Source organism: Enhydra lutris, unplaced genomic scaffold (assembly GCF_002288905.1).
Source record: "Enhydra lutris kenyoni isolate GAN:26980312 unplaced genomic scaffold, ASM228890v2 scaffoldscaffold8, whole genome shotgun sequence".
NCBI classification, from domain to species: domain Eukaryota; kingdom Metazoa; phylum Chordata; class Mammalia; order Carnivora; family Mustelidae; genus Enhydra; species Enhydra lutris.
In genome coordinates, this window is record NW_019154092.1 from 25,978,619 (window position 1) to 26,000,282 (window position 21,664).

General features: G+C 34.5%; 1 protein-coding gene across 1 annotated transcript in view; it reads left to right on the top strand.

Moving 5' to 3' along the window:
- The first annotated feature begins 303 nt into the window (after positions 1-303).
- Positions 304-21,664, top strand: part of LOC111142636 (desmoglein 1) — a 32,770-nt gene continuing 11,409 nt past the window's right edge. The window contains exons 1-9 of the mRNA XM_022495946.1: positions 304-1,000; positions 10,096-10,131; positions 10,395-10,526; positions 11,787-11,942; positions 13,533-13,677; positions 16,025-16,191; positions 17,917-18,051; positions 18,360-18,545; positions 20,598-20,857. Coding sequence (XP_022351654.1) covers positions 956-1,000; positions 10,096-10,131; positions 10,395-10,526; positions 11,787-11,942; positions 13,533-13,677; positions 16,025-16,191; positions 17,917-18,051; positions 18,360-18,545; positions 20,598-20,857 — 1,262 coding nt within the window. The 5' untranslated portion in view covers positions 304-955. The remainder of the gene's footprint in view (positions 1,001-10,095; positions 10,132-10,394; positions 10,527-11,786; positions 11,943-13,532; positions 13,678-16,024; positions 16,192-17,916; positions 18,052-18,359; positions 18,546-20,597; positions 20,858-21,664) is intronic.

The window sequence follows — 21,664 nt, forward strand, 5'->3', positions numbered from 1 at the left end:
ACCTGCAGAGCAGCTTTCTGTGTTCCCATTAGCACTTCAGACACTGATCTTCATTCGTAAAATGATCGACAAGATTTTAATTGGTGGCTCTGATTTTTTACTTTTAATCTGGCTTAGAGATACCTTAAATTTTGTTTTGCTACATTTGAAAAGGGCAGAATCTTAAAGAGAGAAAAATAACTGGGGAGAGAAGATACTCAGAGAAAAAACAGAGGCTTTCCTGGACTCAGGCTGTTGACTTAAAGGAACTGTGACGTATACAGGGGACCTTATCATTGTAAGTAGCATAGTTCTGCTTGTTTGAATGAATACTTTAAAAAAAAAAATCCTCACTCTTAACATCAGCAAGATTTTCTGTTTCTTTGGTAACAGCTTAGAAAACAACTGAATATTTTGTAACATCCACTGAAGTGGAAAGTTTATGATTTTTGATTTTGACCTGAGTGTCTGGCTATGAGTATGAACCAGATAATCATCTTTGAATATTATCAGCATCCAGACTATATTTGCTTTTTTAAGAGAGAAGAAGCGTAACAACTTGTAAATAGAGCACAGGTGGCAAAGCCCCTCTCAACTGTACGACTCTCCATACGTCGGATCATTTTAAACACCTGACAATTGAACACCTTCACTAAAGGACTGAATCTTCCAACCCCACAGAGAGCTGCCTTTCAGCTGGAAGAAGGGTGTGTCCCTGAGCTTTTACCTGGGAGCAATGATGATCTTGTCAAGCATTTCAGGGAGACCAGCCCAAGTTTTTAGGGTGGGGATCTAGACTGGTTATACGTAGCTTCAGTTCTTCTCCCAGAGAAGGCAGAAACACCTCAAAGCCTGCATGTAGGAACATCTACTGAGAAATTATTTTAATCAGACACCAGCTGAGCGGGGGAAAGAAAAAGAACAGAGAAGAACAAACAAAACTCCCTCGGTCTTGGATGTAAGGAACCCAGCTGCAATGGACTGGCACTCTATCAGAGCCGCGGTGCTGTTCATTTTTCTGGTAAGTGTATTCTGTTCAAAAACCTCCTAATCATGCTCATTGTGAATAAGGGGGAACTTTTTAGAAAGTGTTAGTGTTATTTCTAACCTAAACCCATTAAAAGTTTATGTTAATGACAAGGTAATTTTATGAACTAGATTTTTAAATAGGGTTTCTCTCTTTAATTGAAGACTCGAGCATATTAATGCATCAGAGTTAACTCATCATATCACATCTCTGACACTGAAGTCAGTGCTAAGTCATGCTGGGAAAACACCGAATTTGGGAAAGTCTTATCACCACTCACTAACATTTGGTCGTTCAAATTCTTTTTTGCAGATGGGCTCTTAAATTAGTATCACAGGTGGTCCTGATCTTTACCCTAAACATTTTTCCATTCTTTGGGGATCTTTGCTGGCAGATTCACTATAATTTTAAAACACAAAAATAGGATACATATACATTTAAACCATAGCAACGTGCAACTGGCCCCATGAGCCAAACAGTCTCATCGGTTCCATGTGTGGTTGGGATCCATACCACTAATATCAAAAGCCCACACAGCTAAACTATGATTGTATTTAAAACAACATTTTTTTTTAATCTCAAAAAACATGGCAGTATGGAAGATTTATAAATGATATAATAAGTGAAGGAATAGCTATAATTAAGGGGTAAGTATAATTATTATGATACCGGTTCTTACTACTGGAAAGTCAGTAATGACTGTGATAGAAAAATTGTATATTTGATGTTTAGACAAATGTAATGCGATGCTTTATCACTGTCTGCCTTACACATTATTAATTTTCTCTTTTTAGAGATAAGTAAGATAACACTAAGGTGCTGCATCAAATTTCACAGAGGTTGGAAATTTTAAAATCATAGTCTTTCTCACAGTAAGGTTAATGTAATCTCAAGAGGCAAGTTGGGTAAATCACCCTCCAGTTTGGCAGGATTTAGTGCTGTGGTTTGTATTTGTTTTTACTTGCTTAATTTTTGAACCGGATTGTTGGGTTTCTATAATTAACAAGTTAGACCTTTGAGTCAATGTATGCTGGTTAGTTTGAATTCAGTTTATTAAGTCAAAGAGGTTTTACCAGTGGATTTGTTACAAATAAACATCAATAAGCTGGTAGCTTTAGTTCCAAGCTGCCTTCAAAGACCAGCCCTATATCAGGGACTTTTTAATGGATCTTTAGGACCAGTTAATATTATAATTTGGGATGTGGTAGGGATTAACAAGCACTATACACTATGTTATTTAAATATAGGAACATCTGTATATTGCAAGGTAATCAAATACTTTCATTTTTAACTTCATATAAATCTGTTTAAAGCCTATTATAGCTTCGGTTGATTACAGTTTATTGAGGTACTTATGTGCTTTAATTAAAAGTATAAAATAACTTATTTATTTTATGATTATTTCTAATTCATTACATACTATGAAATTTCTTTAAATAGTCACTGTCTAGTCATTCTTCATAAAATATATTGTTTTATCAAAATCATGTATTCTCAATGACCTTTCTTCTTTATAGAGAGGTTTCTGGTTTTTATACTTTATTGTCTAAGTTTGGATAGTTTTGGTTTTTTGTTTGTGAATCCTTTATTTGTTGCCATATTTTACTTTGGAATCAATTACAAGTTTCTCACTTGTCTGGTGAAAATTATTTCTCAAAGAACTTACTCTGTAATGAATTAAAATGTTTCTTTTTCATATTATTGTAACTTTCTTTATAAAACATTTTACTTTCTAAGGTCTGAAAAATCATCATTTATTTTTAGTACAGATTTTACCAGATGATTTGGATAAATGTCCTTTGGGGTTATGCAATCTATTTTTGTTTTAGAATATATTTTTTCTGGGGCGCCTGGGTGGCTCAGTTGGTTAAGCTACTGCCTTCGGCTCAGGTCATGATCTCAGGGTCCTGGGATCGAGCCCCGCATCGGGCTCTCTGCTCAGTAGGAGCCTGCTTCCTCCTCTCTCTCTGCCTGCCTCTCTGCCTGCTTGTGATCTCTCTCTGTCAAATAAATAAATAAAAATCTTTAAAAAAAAAATATATATATATATATATATATTTTTTTTTTTTTCTGGGGTGCCTGGGTGGCTTAGTTGGTTAAGCATCTGCCCTTGGCTTGGGTCCATCTCAGGGTCTTAGGATCGAGTCCTGTAACGGGCTCTCTGGTCAATGAGGAGTCTGTTTCTCTCTCTCTCGCTCATGGTCACCCTCTCTCTATCACTGTCAAATAAATAAATAAAATCTTAAAAAAATATTTTTTTTCCCTGAAAATTAACTACCACTATAGCAAGCTCTTCCACTTAGCTTTCTGCTAGCCTCACTAGGAATGTTTGCTTTGACAAAAAAAAAAAAAAAAAAATCTATGAAAAGTCTTTCTTCTCTGCTCAGAGTCCACAGTAAGTGAAAATCTACCTTAGGGAGCATACTTGGACAATTAAAAGACCTTTAAGACATTTAAACTGGTAATATCTTTAGTGCAAATCCATTTGAGAGCTGAGCAGCCAACTATTCACATGTACGTTGTGGAGTCTCCTTAATGTACCTGAGAGTTTCAGGTCATGTTCAGAGCAGTGAGTTAGATCAGGGAGAATAAAGATGGAGAATCTGCTCTTAAAACAAGCAAGATGGTCACAGGACTATTCCATGATTTAGACAAGCCTCCGAGAGAGACAAGAGCTTATACCCGTTATAACACTGTAAGCCAAAGAAATGTTACTGACTTCTCATTTATTTTTCTTTCTTTTTCTCTCCATGAAATTTCGTGTATTGGGGAGGAGGGATTGGGAATGTATTCTAGACCAGAGAACAATGTCACCCAGGTACCATACATAAGAAATCTCTGTGAATGGTTATGACAATGAGATAATATCTGGCCAGGCCACTGTAGGAAAGCAAACAGAAGTGGTAGAATTGTTATAGTTCTAATGATATCTGAAAATTACTTGCAACTTTGCCAGATTCAATTAGTCAATGCAAATCAATACAGACTCAAGGTATCTTTTTCTATAAAGGCTAACTTCTGCAGCTTATCCTCAAAGAACAAGCAAACCTGTCTTTACTGATTTCCAAGAATAATTCAGTTTGTAGAGTTTATCACACCAACTTAGCTTCTGCTCCTCTCACAGTTAATATTTCCTTTCAAAAGAAAACCTCTAGCCACCTGATAAACCAGATCCACAATTTGACTTAGCTGAAATAATTTAGGATAGAAGCAGGAGTTTTCAAAGTATTTCTCAGGATTCAGGCTAAAATACACAGGGAAAAAAAATACATACTTCATTACATAGTTCATCAACTTACTTGAACCAGACCTCTTAAATTCCCATAATTGTGTTCATTGATGCTTAAAGCAAGAGAAGGACTAAAAACTAGTACAGACCAAACAGAAGACAAGCAAAGGAGAGGATTCTCTATGCTTTCTTGTACATATATTATTGTGATATATATTATAGGTAATAGTACATCACTGAACTATTTCATGGAAAATGGAAATATTTCTGTTCACCTGTTCCAGCAAAATTAACAATTTGTATTTAAGGAAAATTATTTCCATTTCCATGTGTTCTTAAAAGCTTTATTATTACTGAAGATTTAAGATCAGCATCTTCTTGCACCTTTGTGAAAACAGGGACTAGAAATTTACCATCATTTAACTGGTTTGAATTAGAGGAAAAGATTTTGCAATGCCTGACTTAGGTAATAGAAAAACCTAAACCATTGAGAAATGCTGTTCCCCAACGAACAATATTCACCTATTTGACAAGGATTATGGATGTAGAAAAGAAAACACTCCTATCTATACCCAGAGCACTTAATTTCAGGTAACTCTCCACTATACCTTCTTCAAGGACACTGGTGCCGAGTATCCCCATGTCCTAACAGGTATTACCTAACAAATAAGCAGAAAGCATGCTCGGCATTGCAGTTACTTATTATGCTTCTGTCAATGAGGGAACGCCCTACAGAGTGCTGGGACACACCACTCTTGCTGGTTATGCTTGCCACGCAAATTCCTTTAAAGACTTAGGCAGGTCGAAGTAGTTTAAATGCCATTGGCTGATGATCTATATTCTCTATGGGTCTAGGAGAATAGGGTGCAGCCTTTTACACTTGTCTAATGAAAAACCACATCTCCACAAATTAATGGCTGCTGGTTGCTCATAAAACTACCTGACTGTAAGTTATTTGAGGGCAGATTCTGTGTCTGATTCACTTTTGTATTCTTCGTAGTGCCTTGCACCAGGGCAAGATTGCTCAATAGATGTTTAATTACACAAAGTAGGGGCATCAGAAGGCAATTTGGAGATAGTTTATATTTCTCTTCCCCTACACGTTCCAAAAAAAACCATCAAGGTATTTAACATAGAAATAATCAGGTTGAATTTCCTTAACACTTATTGTTATGGTGTTTTATTACATTTACTTTACATTCCATCTAAGGTTTACCACAGTATTTTTTAGGGGTTAAGCCCTTTAATCCAGCCTTGATTCCACATAATATACATTCAGTACATATTTTGTCAAATAAATAAATAAGCCAATGAGCAAGAAAGAAAAATCAACCTAACGAGGTATTGTCAACTCCAAACTGATCATAATACAAAGACAAAAGAGGAAGTTTTTGAAAAGAAGCAAATTGTTATATTTCGACTGTGTCTCAAGTTCTTTCTCGTGATGTAAAGTACAGTTTTCAAATATGTCAGCTTTTGATGCTTAACAACCAGCAAGTGGCTATGGAAAACCACTTCCCAATTCCATATATAAGAGGTTTTTCTCATTGAAATTATTTATTACTTTCAAGACCATTTTATTATTTGCAAAGAGATGTAAACCTCAGTATCAAAGGAAAAAAAAAGCCTAAAAATGAGTAGAATTAGAGAATCATTGAAAATAGCATACAATTTTGTGTCTTGTGGCTTTTTAAGTCTTTATGTGGATTGACTCTTCAAATAGAAATGAAGGAAGGACTCACTGAGGATGCACTTCAAGGGGATTATATCCACTCCTTTCTAAGAATTTTTAAATTACAAAGGATTTTAGTCTTATAAACTGCCAAAGAAACAGAGGCACAGAGGGACACACCCAGTAGGCAAGAGAGATGAGATACTCAGCCTAATAATGCCTGTATTCATTTGTAAGTGAATCTCCATCACAAGCCTCCACAGTACATATTTCCAACTCATCTAGGAATCCAAACTGCTTCCCTGATTGATAGAAAATAACCTTATCCTTACTCTACAGATAGAGTCTAGATCAATTGGATGATGTCCTTCAACTACCTCTCATAGTCTATTGATTTAAATCTCCATCCTTCCTCTCTTCCTTACCCTCTGTCTTCAGAGTCTGTCTTTCTACCTATTCCCTCCTGCTCTATCATACTTCCACCAAGTACTTTCTTTCTGAACCTCTTTTTCCAAACAAAATCTCCTACTTCCTTCTTCCTTCACTTCAAAAATCCATGTCTCCCTCTCCCAGAATATTTCTTGGATGCCAGGTCTCATTCTATCATTCCATCTTTGTTTCCTTTTACAATCGATTTTCCTGGAAAGGTGGCCATCTTTATGTCTTTTCCCCACCATTTTGTTCCCCAATCCCTTTAGGTCAGGAAGGACTTGTTCCATGGAAGTGAAAGGATTCTGAAGGTCACAGGAAACCTTGAGATTCACTCTACTCAAATATTTTATGTCATCTGACACTTGTTCACATCTCATGCCTCTTTTAGTTCTCCCTTCCTTTGACATCTGTGATATTGCATTATCTTGTCTTCCCATTTCTTTGGCCACTTCTTTTCTCTTTTTCTTTATTGCTTGTTTCTGTCATTGTTCCCTAGTCTATTCATGTAGCTATTGCCCTAGTTTCATGCTCAGCCACATGGCTGTTTCTTTGTTGTATTCCCTACTTTAGGGTCTTCAAATTCTCCCATGATTTAAACTGTTCTACCTGAGGTATCCCTCAAGTATGTGTATGAGGACTGAACTATTGTTCATTGTGTTGAGACATATTTCAAATTGCTAAGCACCTTCACCTCACCATTTCTGTAGCATCTCAAAGTCATTGTTTTCTAACCTGCTAAATTCTGCTTCTGCCTTGCTCCTCATCTCTTAGTTTGAAACTGCCATCACTTAAGATCCTTCCTTCTCTTGACTCCCATGTCCTACTTGTTCGCAAGTCCCATCAGTTTCAATTGTGTACAATCTCTCCCTTGATCTTCGCTGTCTGTTACCCCTGCCACTGCTTCTCTTCTTTTTCTCTGGTCTGTTTTGATGTGGAACACTCCACTACTCCTGGCCTATGAACCTGCCTCTTTCCACCACCTGTGGTGAGAGTGATCTTTTAGACCCACAATTTTATCATGCCTTTTCCATGATCAAGTAACTTTGATACTTTCCTACTGCACACAGGGATTTGGTATTAGAATTGGAAAGGTAACTGTATATAATTTGGTTTACCCCTGTCATTTTACAAATGAGAAAACTAAGACTCAAGGACTTAGGAAGTACATTGAAAGCTTTCTGACTCTACCAAATACCCATTCTATCTCATTATTTTGCCTTTGAAAGTCCAAGAGTAACTTTGTTTATTTTAGACTCTAAGCAAATGACAATAAGGCTATGTCAACACAACATATTTTTAAGCAGACTTGGCAGTTTTTAAATTACTAATTCAATCAGGAGCCTGACACTATGATGAAACTGACTTGGTCTTCTGCCTAAATTGCCTCTCATGGGAAAAAGAATGACCCAGCTTCATAAAGTTGGAAGGTTTATTAGTCATCTGGCATAGTTCTCCAAAACAAACAGTACGCTCTGACACTTCAGTGTGGAAAGGAAGTGCAAGACAGATAAGAGATCCCTACACAACTCTGTAGCTATGAAGAAATGGCTTCCAAATAGACAAAGAAGGTATCCCCAGATTCCCATTCCACACCCACAAATGAGAGAGAGGATAAACTGCTCATGAGTTCACAGGCAGCACGAAGAAACATCATCTTAATTCTGCACCCAAGAGGGACTCAACAACATTTTCAGTGACTCATCCAAACCATTTGCACCATCTACTTCTTTTCCCCCTAAAATCACTAATATTGTTGTTGTTGTTGTTATATATGAAAATTCCTAATTGTAAGGCTAATATGAGATGAGATTAAAATCAGAATGTTTTGAGTTATCAAAGGTGTAATGTCAATTCTCTGTAGTATATTTTATTTAGTAATTTAGTTGGAATAGGCTATCTTGCATTTTATTGTAAAACCCATACCACAAACCCAAATTTAGGCTAAATTGTATTGGGTAATATTTAGCCATAAATTAGTATTCCAAACTCAATATCCTCATCTGTAAAATGTAAATAATGAAATTATAGTATTGACCACATGATTTGTGAAGACTGAATGCATGGATTTCTCTAAACACTTTGTCTAGTAATTAGTCATCATTCAGTGACTATTAACAGTGATAATAATAATCAACATTAAGTAGATATCATGAGTATATAATTCCTATAAAAAATCTTTATGCTACTCTTATTAATCAAAAAATTCATATTTTCCTGAATTATCAATTATAACAATTTTTGAAAAATATGTACTTGAAAACCAAAATTTTATTTTTAATTTAATGGTGAGATTGAAACTACAAAAAGTAACTCACTATATTTTGAAACTACTGTTACTAGTATTCTTAAAATACAAGATATAATTTCTTTTATCAGTGATACAGATGCAGTCTAATTGTGATAATTTTCATAAGCTGGAATTCTGAAAAAAATTCAAAAAGAAGTTAAAAATTTAGGGAGAAATAAAAACTAAGGATTTACACCACCTTTAATGACTCTAAGTGCAAGTTAAAACTTAGTAAGTACAAATTAACCTTCACATCTAGACCTAATTTTTTAGATCGGTCTTTTACTCTGTCTTAAGTATACTGACATATTAACCTTAATATATAGATGTCTGTCTTTTTAGAAATGCTTTTGTGTTTTAGAGAAAAGTTATTTAAATTATCCTGATCTTCCACTACAAATCATATGTAAGGATTGAGGCCAAGTTGAAACAAGGCAAAGCTCTGCTTGAGTAGCTCATTTGTTGAGCAGAGAAATTGTTAGAAGAGACTAATAGAAGTTGCTTACCCACTCGCTAATTTGTCCCTACATGCCTACAATGTCTTCTCCTTGGTATGGAACTATAGAAGGATGCATATATATATATATACACACATATATATATGTGTGTATATATATATATATATATATATGGCTAGCATAAAACATGAAGCAAGAACTCATTTTTACAGAGGAAATTACTTGCTTTTATTTTAGAACTTTCATTCTCATATTTCTTTTTTTTTAACATTTTATTTATTTGATGGGGGAGGGTACAAGCAAGGGGAGTGGGAGAGGGAAAAGCAGGCTCCCCCACAGAGCAGGAAGCCCCACGTGGGGCTTGATCCCAGGACTGTGGGATTACTACCTGAGCCGAAGGCAGATGTTTAATGATGGAGCCACCCAAGTGCCCCTATTCTCATATTTCAAAGTAAATCTATCATCTTAAGATTTTCAAAAATACTAGAAAATCTTCCATTTAAAATTAGAATATGAAGGAGCAAATATTCTGAAACTTTTCAGATACACGCTTTTTCCTGTTTCCATCTATGGCTAGTCAGATCCTGAAACTAGAGTCAAAAGTTTAAGTATCATAACTTACTGTTGAATATCACTGAATAGTAGCAAAGTATCTCTAGCTCCATAGGCACAAGATTTACTAAGAAAGCCTAAATTTTCTATCCTCACTCCCCCAGGTAAAGTGTCCTAGTTCATATCATAACAAGTATCTTCATAGGTGAAAAATGAAAAAGAAGTTAAAAAATAAAAGTAATTAAAAAGAAGGGCATAACTGAAAAGTAAAGACAAAAGGAAAGGAATCCACAGCATCATCATTAGACTTAAGAGAGAAGCCACGTCCATCTGATATCTGGACTTATAAAATAATTCTAATGACTCACAAGATTTATTTGATTTTTTTAAATGATTGGATAACGTGAATTATAAAGCACTTAATAAAATTAACTGTTGTGATCATTTTGTTTTTAATAGGTGGTGGTGGAAGTTAACAGTGAATTTCGAATCCAGGTAATACACAGCATATCTATCTTTTCCAAATTAAAAATGAGGAAAAATGGTTTGGGGGTAACAACACATTTTCCAAAGAAAATTTATCTTTATAAGTAAAAAAAATAATGTTATGCTAAAATTAATTATCAAATCACCAATTTTCCCAATTAAGCATCTTCTCTTTCCGATATTACAATTATCCTCCCCTCCAAAACCTTCAGTGACATGTGAATTATGAATAAAAGTTAATAAATAACACTACTTTATCATGCCCATTCAAGGTAAGAGATTACAACACCAAAAATGGCACTGTCAAGTGGCATTCAATCAGAAGGCAAAAACGTGAATGGATCAAGTTCGCTGCAGCCTGTCGTGAAGGTGAAGACAATTCAAAAAGGAACCCAATTGCCAAAGTAAGTATCAACACCAAAGCATAAAATCAAAAATAAGAATGGATGGCATTAAATATCGAAAGAAACTGTCTCTTAAATATTTTATATATACAACTCACTGGGAAGTTCTGATACAAAACAGAAGTATAGTCACTCATATTATGAAAACTGAAGCTATTGAAAGGATAGATTAAGAAACTTGGGCACTGGGGTAAACAGTTAAACACTGATGCAACTCATTGGTAAAATAACTACACATGGTCATAATTAGCCCAAATTCTAGGTAAAAAAATATAGTGATTTAAATAATGAATTTAACAGCCAGCTCACTCAGAGGGACTATTTTAATCTGTATTCTTTATGCCTTGATCCATTAGAATTGAATTCTTACTTTCGGCTTTTATTTTTTATTTAATTTTTTTTTAATTTAATTTTAAATTTAATTTTTTAAATTTAATTTTTTTTCAGTGATCCAAGATTGTTTTTTTTAAAACAAGAATTCACAATGTACCCTGTTTCCTACTCTCTTTAACATCCATTTCCCTTTGTCTTTCTTTGTACAAACACACACACACACACACATAACACACAAATACATCCCCACACACAGATTACATATACAAATATATACACACATTCAGACAGATACACAGAGACTCCTGAGTTAGATTTGCTTAGAGTCCCTATATATTTCATTTTGAAGAAAGAATCCCAGCTTCTATAAATCACTTATTTGGGGCAATTTCCTTACTTTTCTGATAATACATCCTCCCCATTTTCAGAATTAAGGGCTTCAACACAGAGTCAGAGGACTCTGTAGTCAGTCATCTACATAAATCTACTTAAAATTTTCTTCTAAAACTTTACATTTTTTAAAAATCTTTGGGTCAGGGATCAAAATTATATAATGACAACACTGGTAAACTCCTTAAGAGTTTAGGCAAAGAGCTCCCTACTCTAACGCCAGTGCTAGCACTAGAGCAGGAAAATAATACAATCAATTGTAAATGTTGAATGAATGAATGAATGATGGCATAGTCTTGGATTTATTAAGGTGATTTTTTTTCTTATTTGGTTGAAATAGAAATTGAATTTCTTTTGTTAACTTGCTAGATATGGAATATGCTAGAGTTGTAACTAGAGAAATAACTATTTCCAGCATTTCCCAAAAGATAACAGGTACTCACATTCGACAGTTCTTGAGAAAGGTAGTTGTTGTTAATCAAACCTAGCACTTTTTATTTGCTCTCTGTAATACTTTTACCTGCACTCTCTCTGCAGATTCACTCAGATTGTGCTGCAAACCAGCAAGTTACATACCGCATCTCCGGAGTAGGAATTGATCAGCCACCTTATGGAATCTTCGTCATTAATCAAAAAACTGGTGAAATTAATATTACATCTATAGTTGATCGAGAGGTCACCCCGTTTTTCATTGTAAGTGGGCTCCACATCATTATATAGGTTCAGGCTTACATTATTTTTGGAGTATCTTAAACTCAGATCATATTTGATTTGACTTCAGAAATCCCAATATTATTTTTGGTTGTCTCAACTCATGAGCATCTCATGACCCAACAGAAACAAAGAAATTAGGAGAAATGCCCTGCTGAAACGTCTCAGCAAAAATGTGAGACTCTGGTCTGTCCCTAGTGGCAAGCTAGAATATCTGTTTGGAAGGGCAAGGACCTAACTCTTCATTCTTTTTCTCTAATTCAGCTGAGAATATTGGTTCTCATGTCAAGTGATGATTTTTGAGCTACTAAGGGAGCTTCTTCAAGTAAACATACTTTATTATAAAACCACATTGCTGCTGCTCACCTGAGCTCAGGATGTGCTTCGGGAATACTCTAATCCATCCTTAACTGAATCATACTTCCGTTCTTGACAGTAGCTGTGACAAAACTCCAAACACTCAACCTCCTTTCCACTTTAAGCCGCTGACCTGATGACCAGCTTCTTTAGAAATTCTGAGGCCTTCCATCACACACTCCCACAATTTTCTCTCCCCTCCTTCAGAAATGTTCTGCCTTAAATCCAAAAACAGGATTAATTTTCTGCTTTTTTCCACAGCTTACCCCCAAGAGGGATCCATTATTCTATAATTACATGCTTCTTCAAGAACCTTATTTGATCAATTTTATCATCTCTTTTCTGCTTGCTCCTTGCCTGCTTCCATTTCTGTTTATCATCATGGTCAACACTTGTTTAATACTTAGAATAAAAAGGACATACAGAAAACCTTCCTTGATCTTGTATGTTCTTCAATTAAAACCCCTTCCATCCATATCCCCAAAGATGTTCAAATAGTAATTGGTGTTTGTGTTTTCAGTTATACTGCCTAAGCTACTTTAATTCCTTAGTCTTCTATTCCAAATCTATATTCCCGCCTTATCTCTGACAATGTTTACCCACAAACTCTCGAGGTCAGCATGCCAACCTAGTAGCTTTTCTTGAATTTTTATATGAATATAGCACACAGGTAAAGTAGCATACATTATACTTATGTACACCTCATATATAAATAATAACAACAACAACAATAAGAACACCGGCATAGTTTCCTACGTAGCTTGTGAAAACTACCTTTCTTTGAAGCCCCCGTGTGACTCTCCTTTACCCTATCCTCAAAGCCAATAGCCCCTACTCCCAATTTCAAAGAATGTATTTTCACTACTCTACTTCTTTCCTCACATGAATCCCTTTACTTGGAACATCTTTCCAAATACTAGTTCCACTTACTGAAATTCTCTTTCAAGATCTTTCTCAGTCATCCATCATCCTATGATGTCATAGTATTTCTATTCTTCTTTTAAATAACTTATCATGTTGCTTTTTCTCAAATGGTATTTTGAATTTGTGTTTGGCTCTCCTTATTGATTTTAAGTGCTGCTTATATCTACATTGTAGTAGAAAATAATACGTCTTACTTTTTTTGGTTACCCACAGTGCCTAGCATAGTGTCCAAACAAAGTAAGAACTTAAATATCTGTTGCACCAAATAATTATTCTTGTCTTCTGTCTTAGATCTATTGCCGGGCTCTGAATTCACTGGGTCAAGATTTAGAGAGGCCTCTTGAGCTCAGAGTCAGAGTTTTGGATATAAATGACAACCCTCCAGTATTTTCTATGTCTACTTTTGTAGGACAAATAGAAGAAAATTCTAATGCAAGTAAGTAATCCATCTTATTAAGTAAACAAGAATATACTGACTTCCAGATCACTCTTAGCCAAGCAAAGGGAGGCCAAACTAAGAAAGTACCACTTCATCATGAATGTAAGAGATTAAATAGAGAAAAGCATCCAGAACAGAAAGTCATGAGAAGTCTCCATAATGGCTTTCCTTTCAACTGTGGTGGCAGCTCCAATCTGGCATACCCGAGGAGCAACTCCAAAGAAATGAGAAAGGTTTTCTCATGTAACTCACACACCAGCTCTTTTTTAGATTCCTAGGGAGAAATCCAAAAATACTTTGTACAGTGGTGGCAGGGGCACTGGGAGGAGATTTATCCTCCCAGCCTGGCTGCTCTGAAGGACAATCTCATCCACTTCTGTTCGTACTGACCTTTTTTTAAAATTATTCATCTTAGAGAGAAAGAAAAACAGCACAAGAGTGAGAGTGGCAGTGGGGGGAGAGGTCAAAGGAGAGAATTTTCAAGGAGACTCCCCACTGAGCGTAGAGTCCTCCACGTGGCTAGATCCCATGACCCATGAGGTCCTGACCTGACCCAAAATCAAGAGCCAGACCCTCAACTGACTGAGACACCCAGGTGCCCCCCACCTTTTTTTTTTTTTTTTTTTTTTTTAGCCTACTTTAAAGTCACTAGTAGAAATCACTTCCAGGTGATCTATTTTGTGATCATAATCTTCAAGAGCTTTTGTTAACAGTAAATAAACACTAAATAAGCATTATCTTCCCTTTTATATACAATGAAATAAATACAGGTCTTGGTTGTTTTTTACTCAAATTACCAATTTTATGTATTTGTAATGTACTATAAACTTAATCCTGTTTGGCTCACCATGCATGTTGAAAACTATCTCGAGTGGAGTTAGTTGAGAGGTACCAGAAAAACTAGAAACTAGACAGAGCATTTACCTGTAAGATATTGATGATTAAAGGTGCCATGTCCTCCTTATGGATTACTGTAAATGGCAACATTTCAACTGCTAAATATTCAGTCACTTGAGAAAATTAACTGCCTAACACACTAGTGAAGATTGTCCTAAATATATTAAAAATAGAGATAATTTCTCATTTGAATTTAAAACTTCAACTTACCATAGTTACTCTTAACCTTTGAGTGGTAAAATTTCTTATAAATTCCAGAAATCCTTCCATCTCACTTTTATTCATTAAAACACTATACTATACTTGGAATAAGTATCCAATCTAAAGTATCATTTTAAAAATGTTTGTTGTAAAAATTTACACAATATGGAAAGTAAAAATGGAATAGAAATCCATTCTTTGTTTTCCCTAGTATAATTCTTAAGAGGCAAGAACCATCATTAGTTACTTACATATGTTTTATGATTATATAAACATACTTTTGGAAACAAATAGGAAGATATTTTACATACAAATCATAATGTACATCTTTATTTAAATATATTTTTAACATTTTCCATATTAGGAAATGAAATGTCTTCATTCCTTTTAATAGCTGCATTAGATTTTACAGTATGAATGTGCCATAATTAATTGCCTACTGAAAGTATTTTTAAAAGAATGCTGAAGTGAATTACACAAACACACACAAAGACTGAGAGAGAAAATAAAAGGCAGAAGGGAGATACTCTGTTGCATTTGTGTTTACAGACAGGACAATTGTGCTTGAAACAGACTCAGTGTAGAGAGTTCCAGTTTGATTTCCTTCATCAAAATGGCTTATAAAATTCCCAGAAAAGATAAGGGATAAGATAAAATATGTAGTTAAACAAGCATCTCTTTCAACCTAATAGTTTACCTAGCACTTCACTTGGGACCATGCAAAACTGAACAATAATGTACATTTATTGAGTGTACATTAGCCAATCAGAACTTTCTATGAGTTTCTCTCATTAAACTGTTCAACTCTCTCATGAACTCTGTGAGGACAGTGCTATTATCATGCCCATATACAGATGTGGAAACTGAAGCCAAAATCATAGAGCTAGAAAGTTCTATAGTTGGGAAAGAGTTGGTCTAGCTTTAATATCATTTTATTTCACCACAGCAGCCTTTAAAAAAAAAAAAGGATTATACTAGAATAAGTAAAGAAAAGGCAGAGTTAAAACATTTCTTTGTTTTCTAACTACCAGTAATGTGTAAGTTCCTGAAAAAATGTAATGTTTTTGTCAAAGCAAAGGTATAGAAAGGAGCTAAGCTAATGATATGTTGAAGAAGAGGAATGGAAAAATGGTAGCACATACACTATATAGACCAACCAACCCTAACACCTTGTTAGAAAAGCAATAAACTATACTATAACGAAAATGCAAACTATCCACTTGCAACCATTTTCCTTGATTTCTAGATACGCTGGTGATGATACTCAATGCTACTGATGCAGACGAACCAAATAATTTGAACTCAAAAATAGCCTTCAAGATCATAAGACAGGAACCTTCTGATTCACCAATGTTTATTATTAACAGAAACACTGGAGAAATTCGAACAATGAATAATTTTCTAGACAGAGAGGTAATTATTTTTTCTTTGAATGGTTTGTTAGTTTCAAAGGAAGTTATGCTAAAAGCAAGAGTACCTAAGAAAGAAAGAAAAAGAAAACAATATGTTATGATTATATAACCTTTTCACGTAATGGTAATGACATAAGAAATAATCTTCAAAATGAAAAAAAAAAAGGGGATTCCTCAAATACATTTTAAACTGTCATTTTTCATTCAATCAATTCAAACTTAATATCTGCCTCAATTTAAGAAAACTATATTCTGAGAATACACAATATACATAAGGCAAAGGTAGAAGCTCTATTTTAAAAAAAATGTGTGATCTACATTGAAATAGATTTAAGAAACGAATTGTTATTGTCAGCCATCTTGGCAAGTCACAATGCATGAACATGGTAAAAGCTCCAAGAATTCTTACAAACTAAGAAATTTGTTTCTCTTTCTTTAACCCAGAATATCCTACACTCATTTGACAACAGGACTCTTCTTTTTCCTTCCTCTCTCTTAACCTACTGATAGTCCCCCCTGATTACTTTGGGAAATGTAACACAGAATCAGAATGATGGATAGCAACTGAGTAACATCTAGACCAATCTTTTCATTTATAAATGAGAAAATAATTAGAGATTGTTAGCAAGTTAGAATCAGCATGGTTTCTATTAATAACATATGGTCCCATTATTCAATATAAAAGTATCAACTTTTTCATCATTTAAAGTATTGATAGGATTTACCTGATCTGTAAGTATTTTAGGGATATAAATGAAGAAGTGTTACTTTTGAATTTGTACTTAATTAAATTTTATTTTAATGATTATAGTTAATTTGAAATGACAATCCCCCTGTTAATGACTCCTAGGCTTAGAATAAATCAGATGTTTTTCATTCTTTAATGATCCAAATCCTATCAGTTCCTAAATTATCTATATCTCCTTTTTCACTTGTGTGAAAATAACCATCAGAAGAAATTGACTATTAACTTTTTCTTGCTCAAACTTCCCTAAAGAGCCCAATGGGAGTCCTTTAATGTCTAAAGAGTTTTAGTGGTGAAGAACTTTAAAAACCAAAGGAATAAAGTTACCAGCAAGCCACCAAAGCAGATATTTTCAACCTGGAGTTCATGGAGAGACCTCAAGATGTCTCTTACTATGAATCCTCTAAAGTTATATCCACATTTTTGAATGATGAGTGCATGCATGTGTCTGGGAAAGGCTTCATTGCTTTTGCCAGTTCTACAAATTTAAGCATCATTGAGTAGAATCAAGAAGATCGATTATCAATAAGTCCATTGTTCCAGCCCACCACCCACTGCCGCCCAGAACTGTAAACCATTTGTTACATTCTTTGTTTTTCTTGCACATTTTAGGGCTGATTATTGACAGTATGGAAATTTCATGTCATAAATTCTTGGTAAACCTTAATCTCTCTCCTCCTAAGCATTTTGGTCCACTTTACCCTTTATAAACTTTTTCAACCCCTGGACATATAATAAGGCATGAGACCTTCAAACATGTTCTTTCTTTTAAATGATGCTAGGTAACCACTGCTGGAAATAGAGGTGGCAACAGTTATATTGATTCATGTGAGATCTGTGGATTTTCAATAGTCTGTGTTACCCGTATCTTGATCATAGATTTAAGTAAATGTTGAGCCAACATTTTAAAAGAACTTTTCATGAGACAGAATAAGGATTGTCTAGATCAACTGTAATTTTTTTTGTAATGTGTGCTTTTAGCAATATAGCCAGTATTCCCTTGCTGTGAGAGGCTCTGACCGAGATGGTGGGGCAGATGGCATGTCAGCAGAGTGTGAGTGCAACATTAGAATCCTCGATGTTAATGATAACATCCCATACATGGAACAGCCCTCCGTAAGTACTTGTCCTTGAAATTAACAATGTCAATTCATTACATTCTAAAATTTGTTCAAACAATTCTTTTTACAGAGGTCCATGTTATCTTTAGTCGTGTACAACCCAAATGTAGACACGTACTTTGCCTTGTGTTTGCTCATATAATACGTAGGAGAAATAAATGTATTTGGATAATGAAATGTGAGCTTATAAACACAGATCTTGTTTCTAAATAATGAGTAGTTTTAAACGTCCTTTGTAAGTCCAGGGTAGTTGTTCTCTCACTCACACAGTTGGTGTTAAGATTTTTTTGCTTCTCATTTCAGTATTCCATTAGTATTGAAGAAAATGCCCTACACTCAAATTTGCTCCAGATTAGAGTAATCGATTTGGATGAAGAGTACTCAGCTAATTGGGTGGCAGTAATTTTCTTTATCTCCGGAAATGAGGGAGGTTGGTTTGACATAGAAATGAATGAAAGGACAAATGTGGGAATTTTAAAGGTTATTAAGGTATGGTATAATTATCCTAAATATTTTGTTTTCTTGGTCTTTTTCAAAATGTTGATCTTGAGATAAAATGTTAATATTTCACAAAATTCAGGGGGTGAAAGAATAAAAATTACCGTGTTTTAAAATGATATAAGATTAGAGAGCTTTTTAACAATTTTTTAAACAATTTTTCCACTTATGAAAACAGGCATTAAACTTGAAACTCTATTCTATTAATACACTACTCCTTCACAGATCATATAAATTAAGAGCATTTCTAAAAATGAATCTTATTTTATGCTTAAAGTTTTGTTTTAGATGTTTGAAGAATATTTTTTAAGCAGATTTCACATGGCCTTAAAAAATGTGTCTTTGTCAACATCATACATTAATTAGTATGCACTGAGAATATTTCTCATGTAAATTAAAAGTTGTTTAGTTCTCTGGTGTGTTTTTATAAAATTAAAATTAAATTACTATAATTATAGGATTATCACGTTCCCATCTCCCTGCAGCTGCTGACCAGGGCTTATTATGAACATAAATACCCTGGAGATTTGTCCAAGTCACAAAGATTTGGTCTACATCAACAGAATCTTCCTATGTCCCCCCTACATTAATGATCCACCTCATGTACCAGAGGTAGAATTGCCTCTAAGATTTGAGGGGGAAAAAAGTGACTCATAAGGAGCTTATGGAGAAGATTTCAGCCTGTACTGTAAGACTTGAGTCTGGTTTTTTTTTTTTAATCTGCAATAGTTATGCAAGGATTGTGTGTAAAACATGCAATATGTATTCTTTATGGTAGAATTCAGTCCTTTTTTAGTTATTTCCTTTCTTCAGAATAGTCCCGGGAAATAGACTTCTAAGGAATTCTGTTCCCAGAGGAATGTGGGATCATTTATTTCATGTCTTCATAAAGTGTTCTCGTGGCTATAGCTTCCATTTCCTGAGGCAGGGTGCAGATGCTTTAGTTTACCCCTCACAGCATCCCAGAAAATTAGGTTATATGCCCATATTGCAGATAAATACAAGAGAGAGTTGTACCCCATTCAAGTTCTGATAGCTAGTAAGTGGTATAGATGACATTCAAATTCTCTAGCTATTAAGGTCATACCGTCATCACTATTCTAGCTGTGATTCCATGCTGGGGAAACCGTCCTAAACTATTTTACCCCAAACTACTATATTACTTTAAAAAATTAGTCTATTTATCCTCAATATCTCTATCTGTGAAATGGATGTAATGTTGATTTTTCTCCCAAGCATGACATCATATCTTAATTCCTCTGTTATGCGTACGTGTGTGTGATGTATATGTATACATGATTTTATAGCTGTTCTTGGAATAACAAATAAAGCCAACATTGGAGCCAAGATTGAAGATTTTACGAAGTGGAGAGTTTGATGTGTGAATAGAGAGTCATCTAAATTACTCTCACATGAAAATTTAGAAAAATATATTTGGAACCTATGGGCATAATGCATAGTTGTTTGTGAATTTCGTTAAGTACTAGATATTGACACCAACTTCATAATAAAAATAGCTACTGGAAATAATTTTTTTCTAGAATATGTTGAAGAAAATAAGGATTTTATTATTTTTATACTTTGTTCTATTACTGGGCTTATTGAAGGAAGTCATATTTACAGAAGTAAAATTTCTTCTAAATAGTTCTTTACAGATAAAACCAGTCAAATGATTGAACGTACTATATAGTCGGCCCATACTTTGTAATAAAGAGAGCTACTTTGTGAGAAAAATGAAGTGACAGAAGTTAAAATAAACTATCTTTGCACTATAAAGTGCATGGATTTGACCATCTATATTATGTTTTTAACTTCCTTGATGGATAATTAAAACTCATGTCATATATTTCCAACTTTTTTCCTACTATATTTTCATGCATTTCTGTTGCATTAAAGATAAAGGATAGAGTGTGTATTTGTATGTATTTATATTTAATTAAAGAAAGAAATGTGGGAGTTCTCTTGCCTATAATGAAAGGGTTTGTCTTTCTTCCAGAATGTTTTTATTTTAAGAGTAAAACTATCCCACTCTGTATTTTCTAGCCCCTAGATTACGAAGCTATGCAGACAATGCAACTAAGTCTCGGTGTCAGAAATAAAGCTGAATTTCACCATTCAATTATGTCTCAGTATAAACTCACAGCAACAGCAATCACTGTGGCTGTGTCAAATGTAATTGAAGGTTCGGTGTTCCGTCCAGGTTCAAAGACATATGTGGTAACTAGTAACATGGGACAGAATTATAAAGTGGGAGACTTTATAGCCACTGATCTGGACACAGGTAGTGCTTCAACAACTGTTAGGTAAGACTAACATTTTCCAAATAATTTTACCATACATTGAACTAAAGTATACATGTTCTTTTTAGAAATTTTAAGTATCTGAATTAAAATATTTTTCATTATTTTTGAAACCATCATTCAATCATAAAAAATACTAACTACTGAATTGCTATTTAATTTACAGCTTTGACCTTAAGAAAATACAAAAAAAAATGGGCAAAAAGTAAAATGCAAAAAGTGTGAAGGTGTAAAATGTGGAAAATATTGAATCTTGAAAGTTTGACATTTTGTATTTATGTATTTTATTGGCCAATTAGCTGATTACCACATATCATGGTTATTCCCCCAAAAGATTTTATGGGCTGATTTTCCCATTGCAAGTGCGCCCAGATTGAAATCAATTAGAGTTAGCCCATTTCAGTTACTCTCTTCACTTTAATCAGCATTTGATATTGATAAACTCTCTTGTACTCCACAGATGTGAGTTCACTGAGGGCAGACCATCCCACCCTCCCCACCCAACTCTGCTCCTTTCAAAGTTCTAGGCCTTTGAGTTTAGCACAGTACTTGAGACAGTTATCCAACCAATGTTTAACACATACATAAATGAGAACAAAATTCAAAAGAAGTCCTATAAAGTCATCGTGTGTATGGGGAGGGAGAGTGAAAATAGGGAGAGAATGAAGCCCCAAGCTGATGGAGAAGTAACTTCTTTGATAAGAGAACAGTTCAGAATTAGAAGCAGCCCAGGAGGTCCTGGGTTCTGGGTCTTCTGGGAGAGTTCTTTTTTTTTTTTTTTAAAGGTTTTATTTATTTATTTGACAGAGA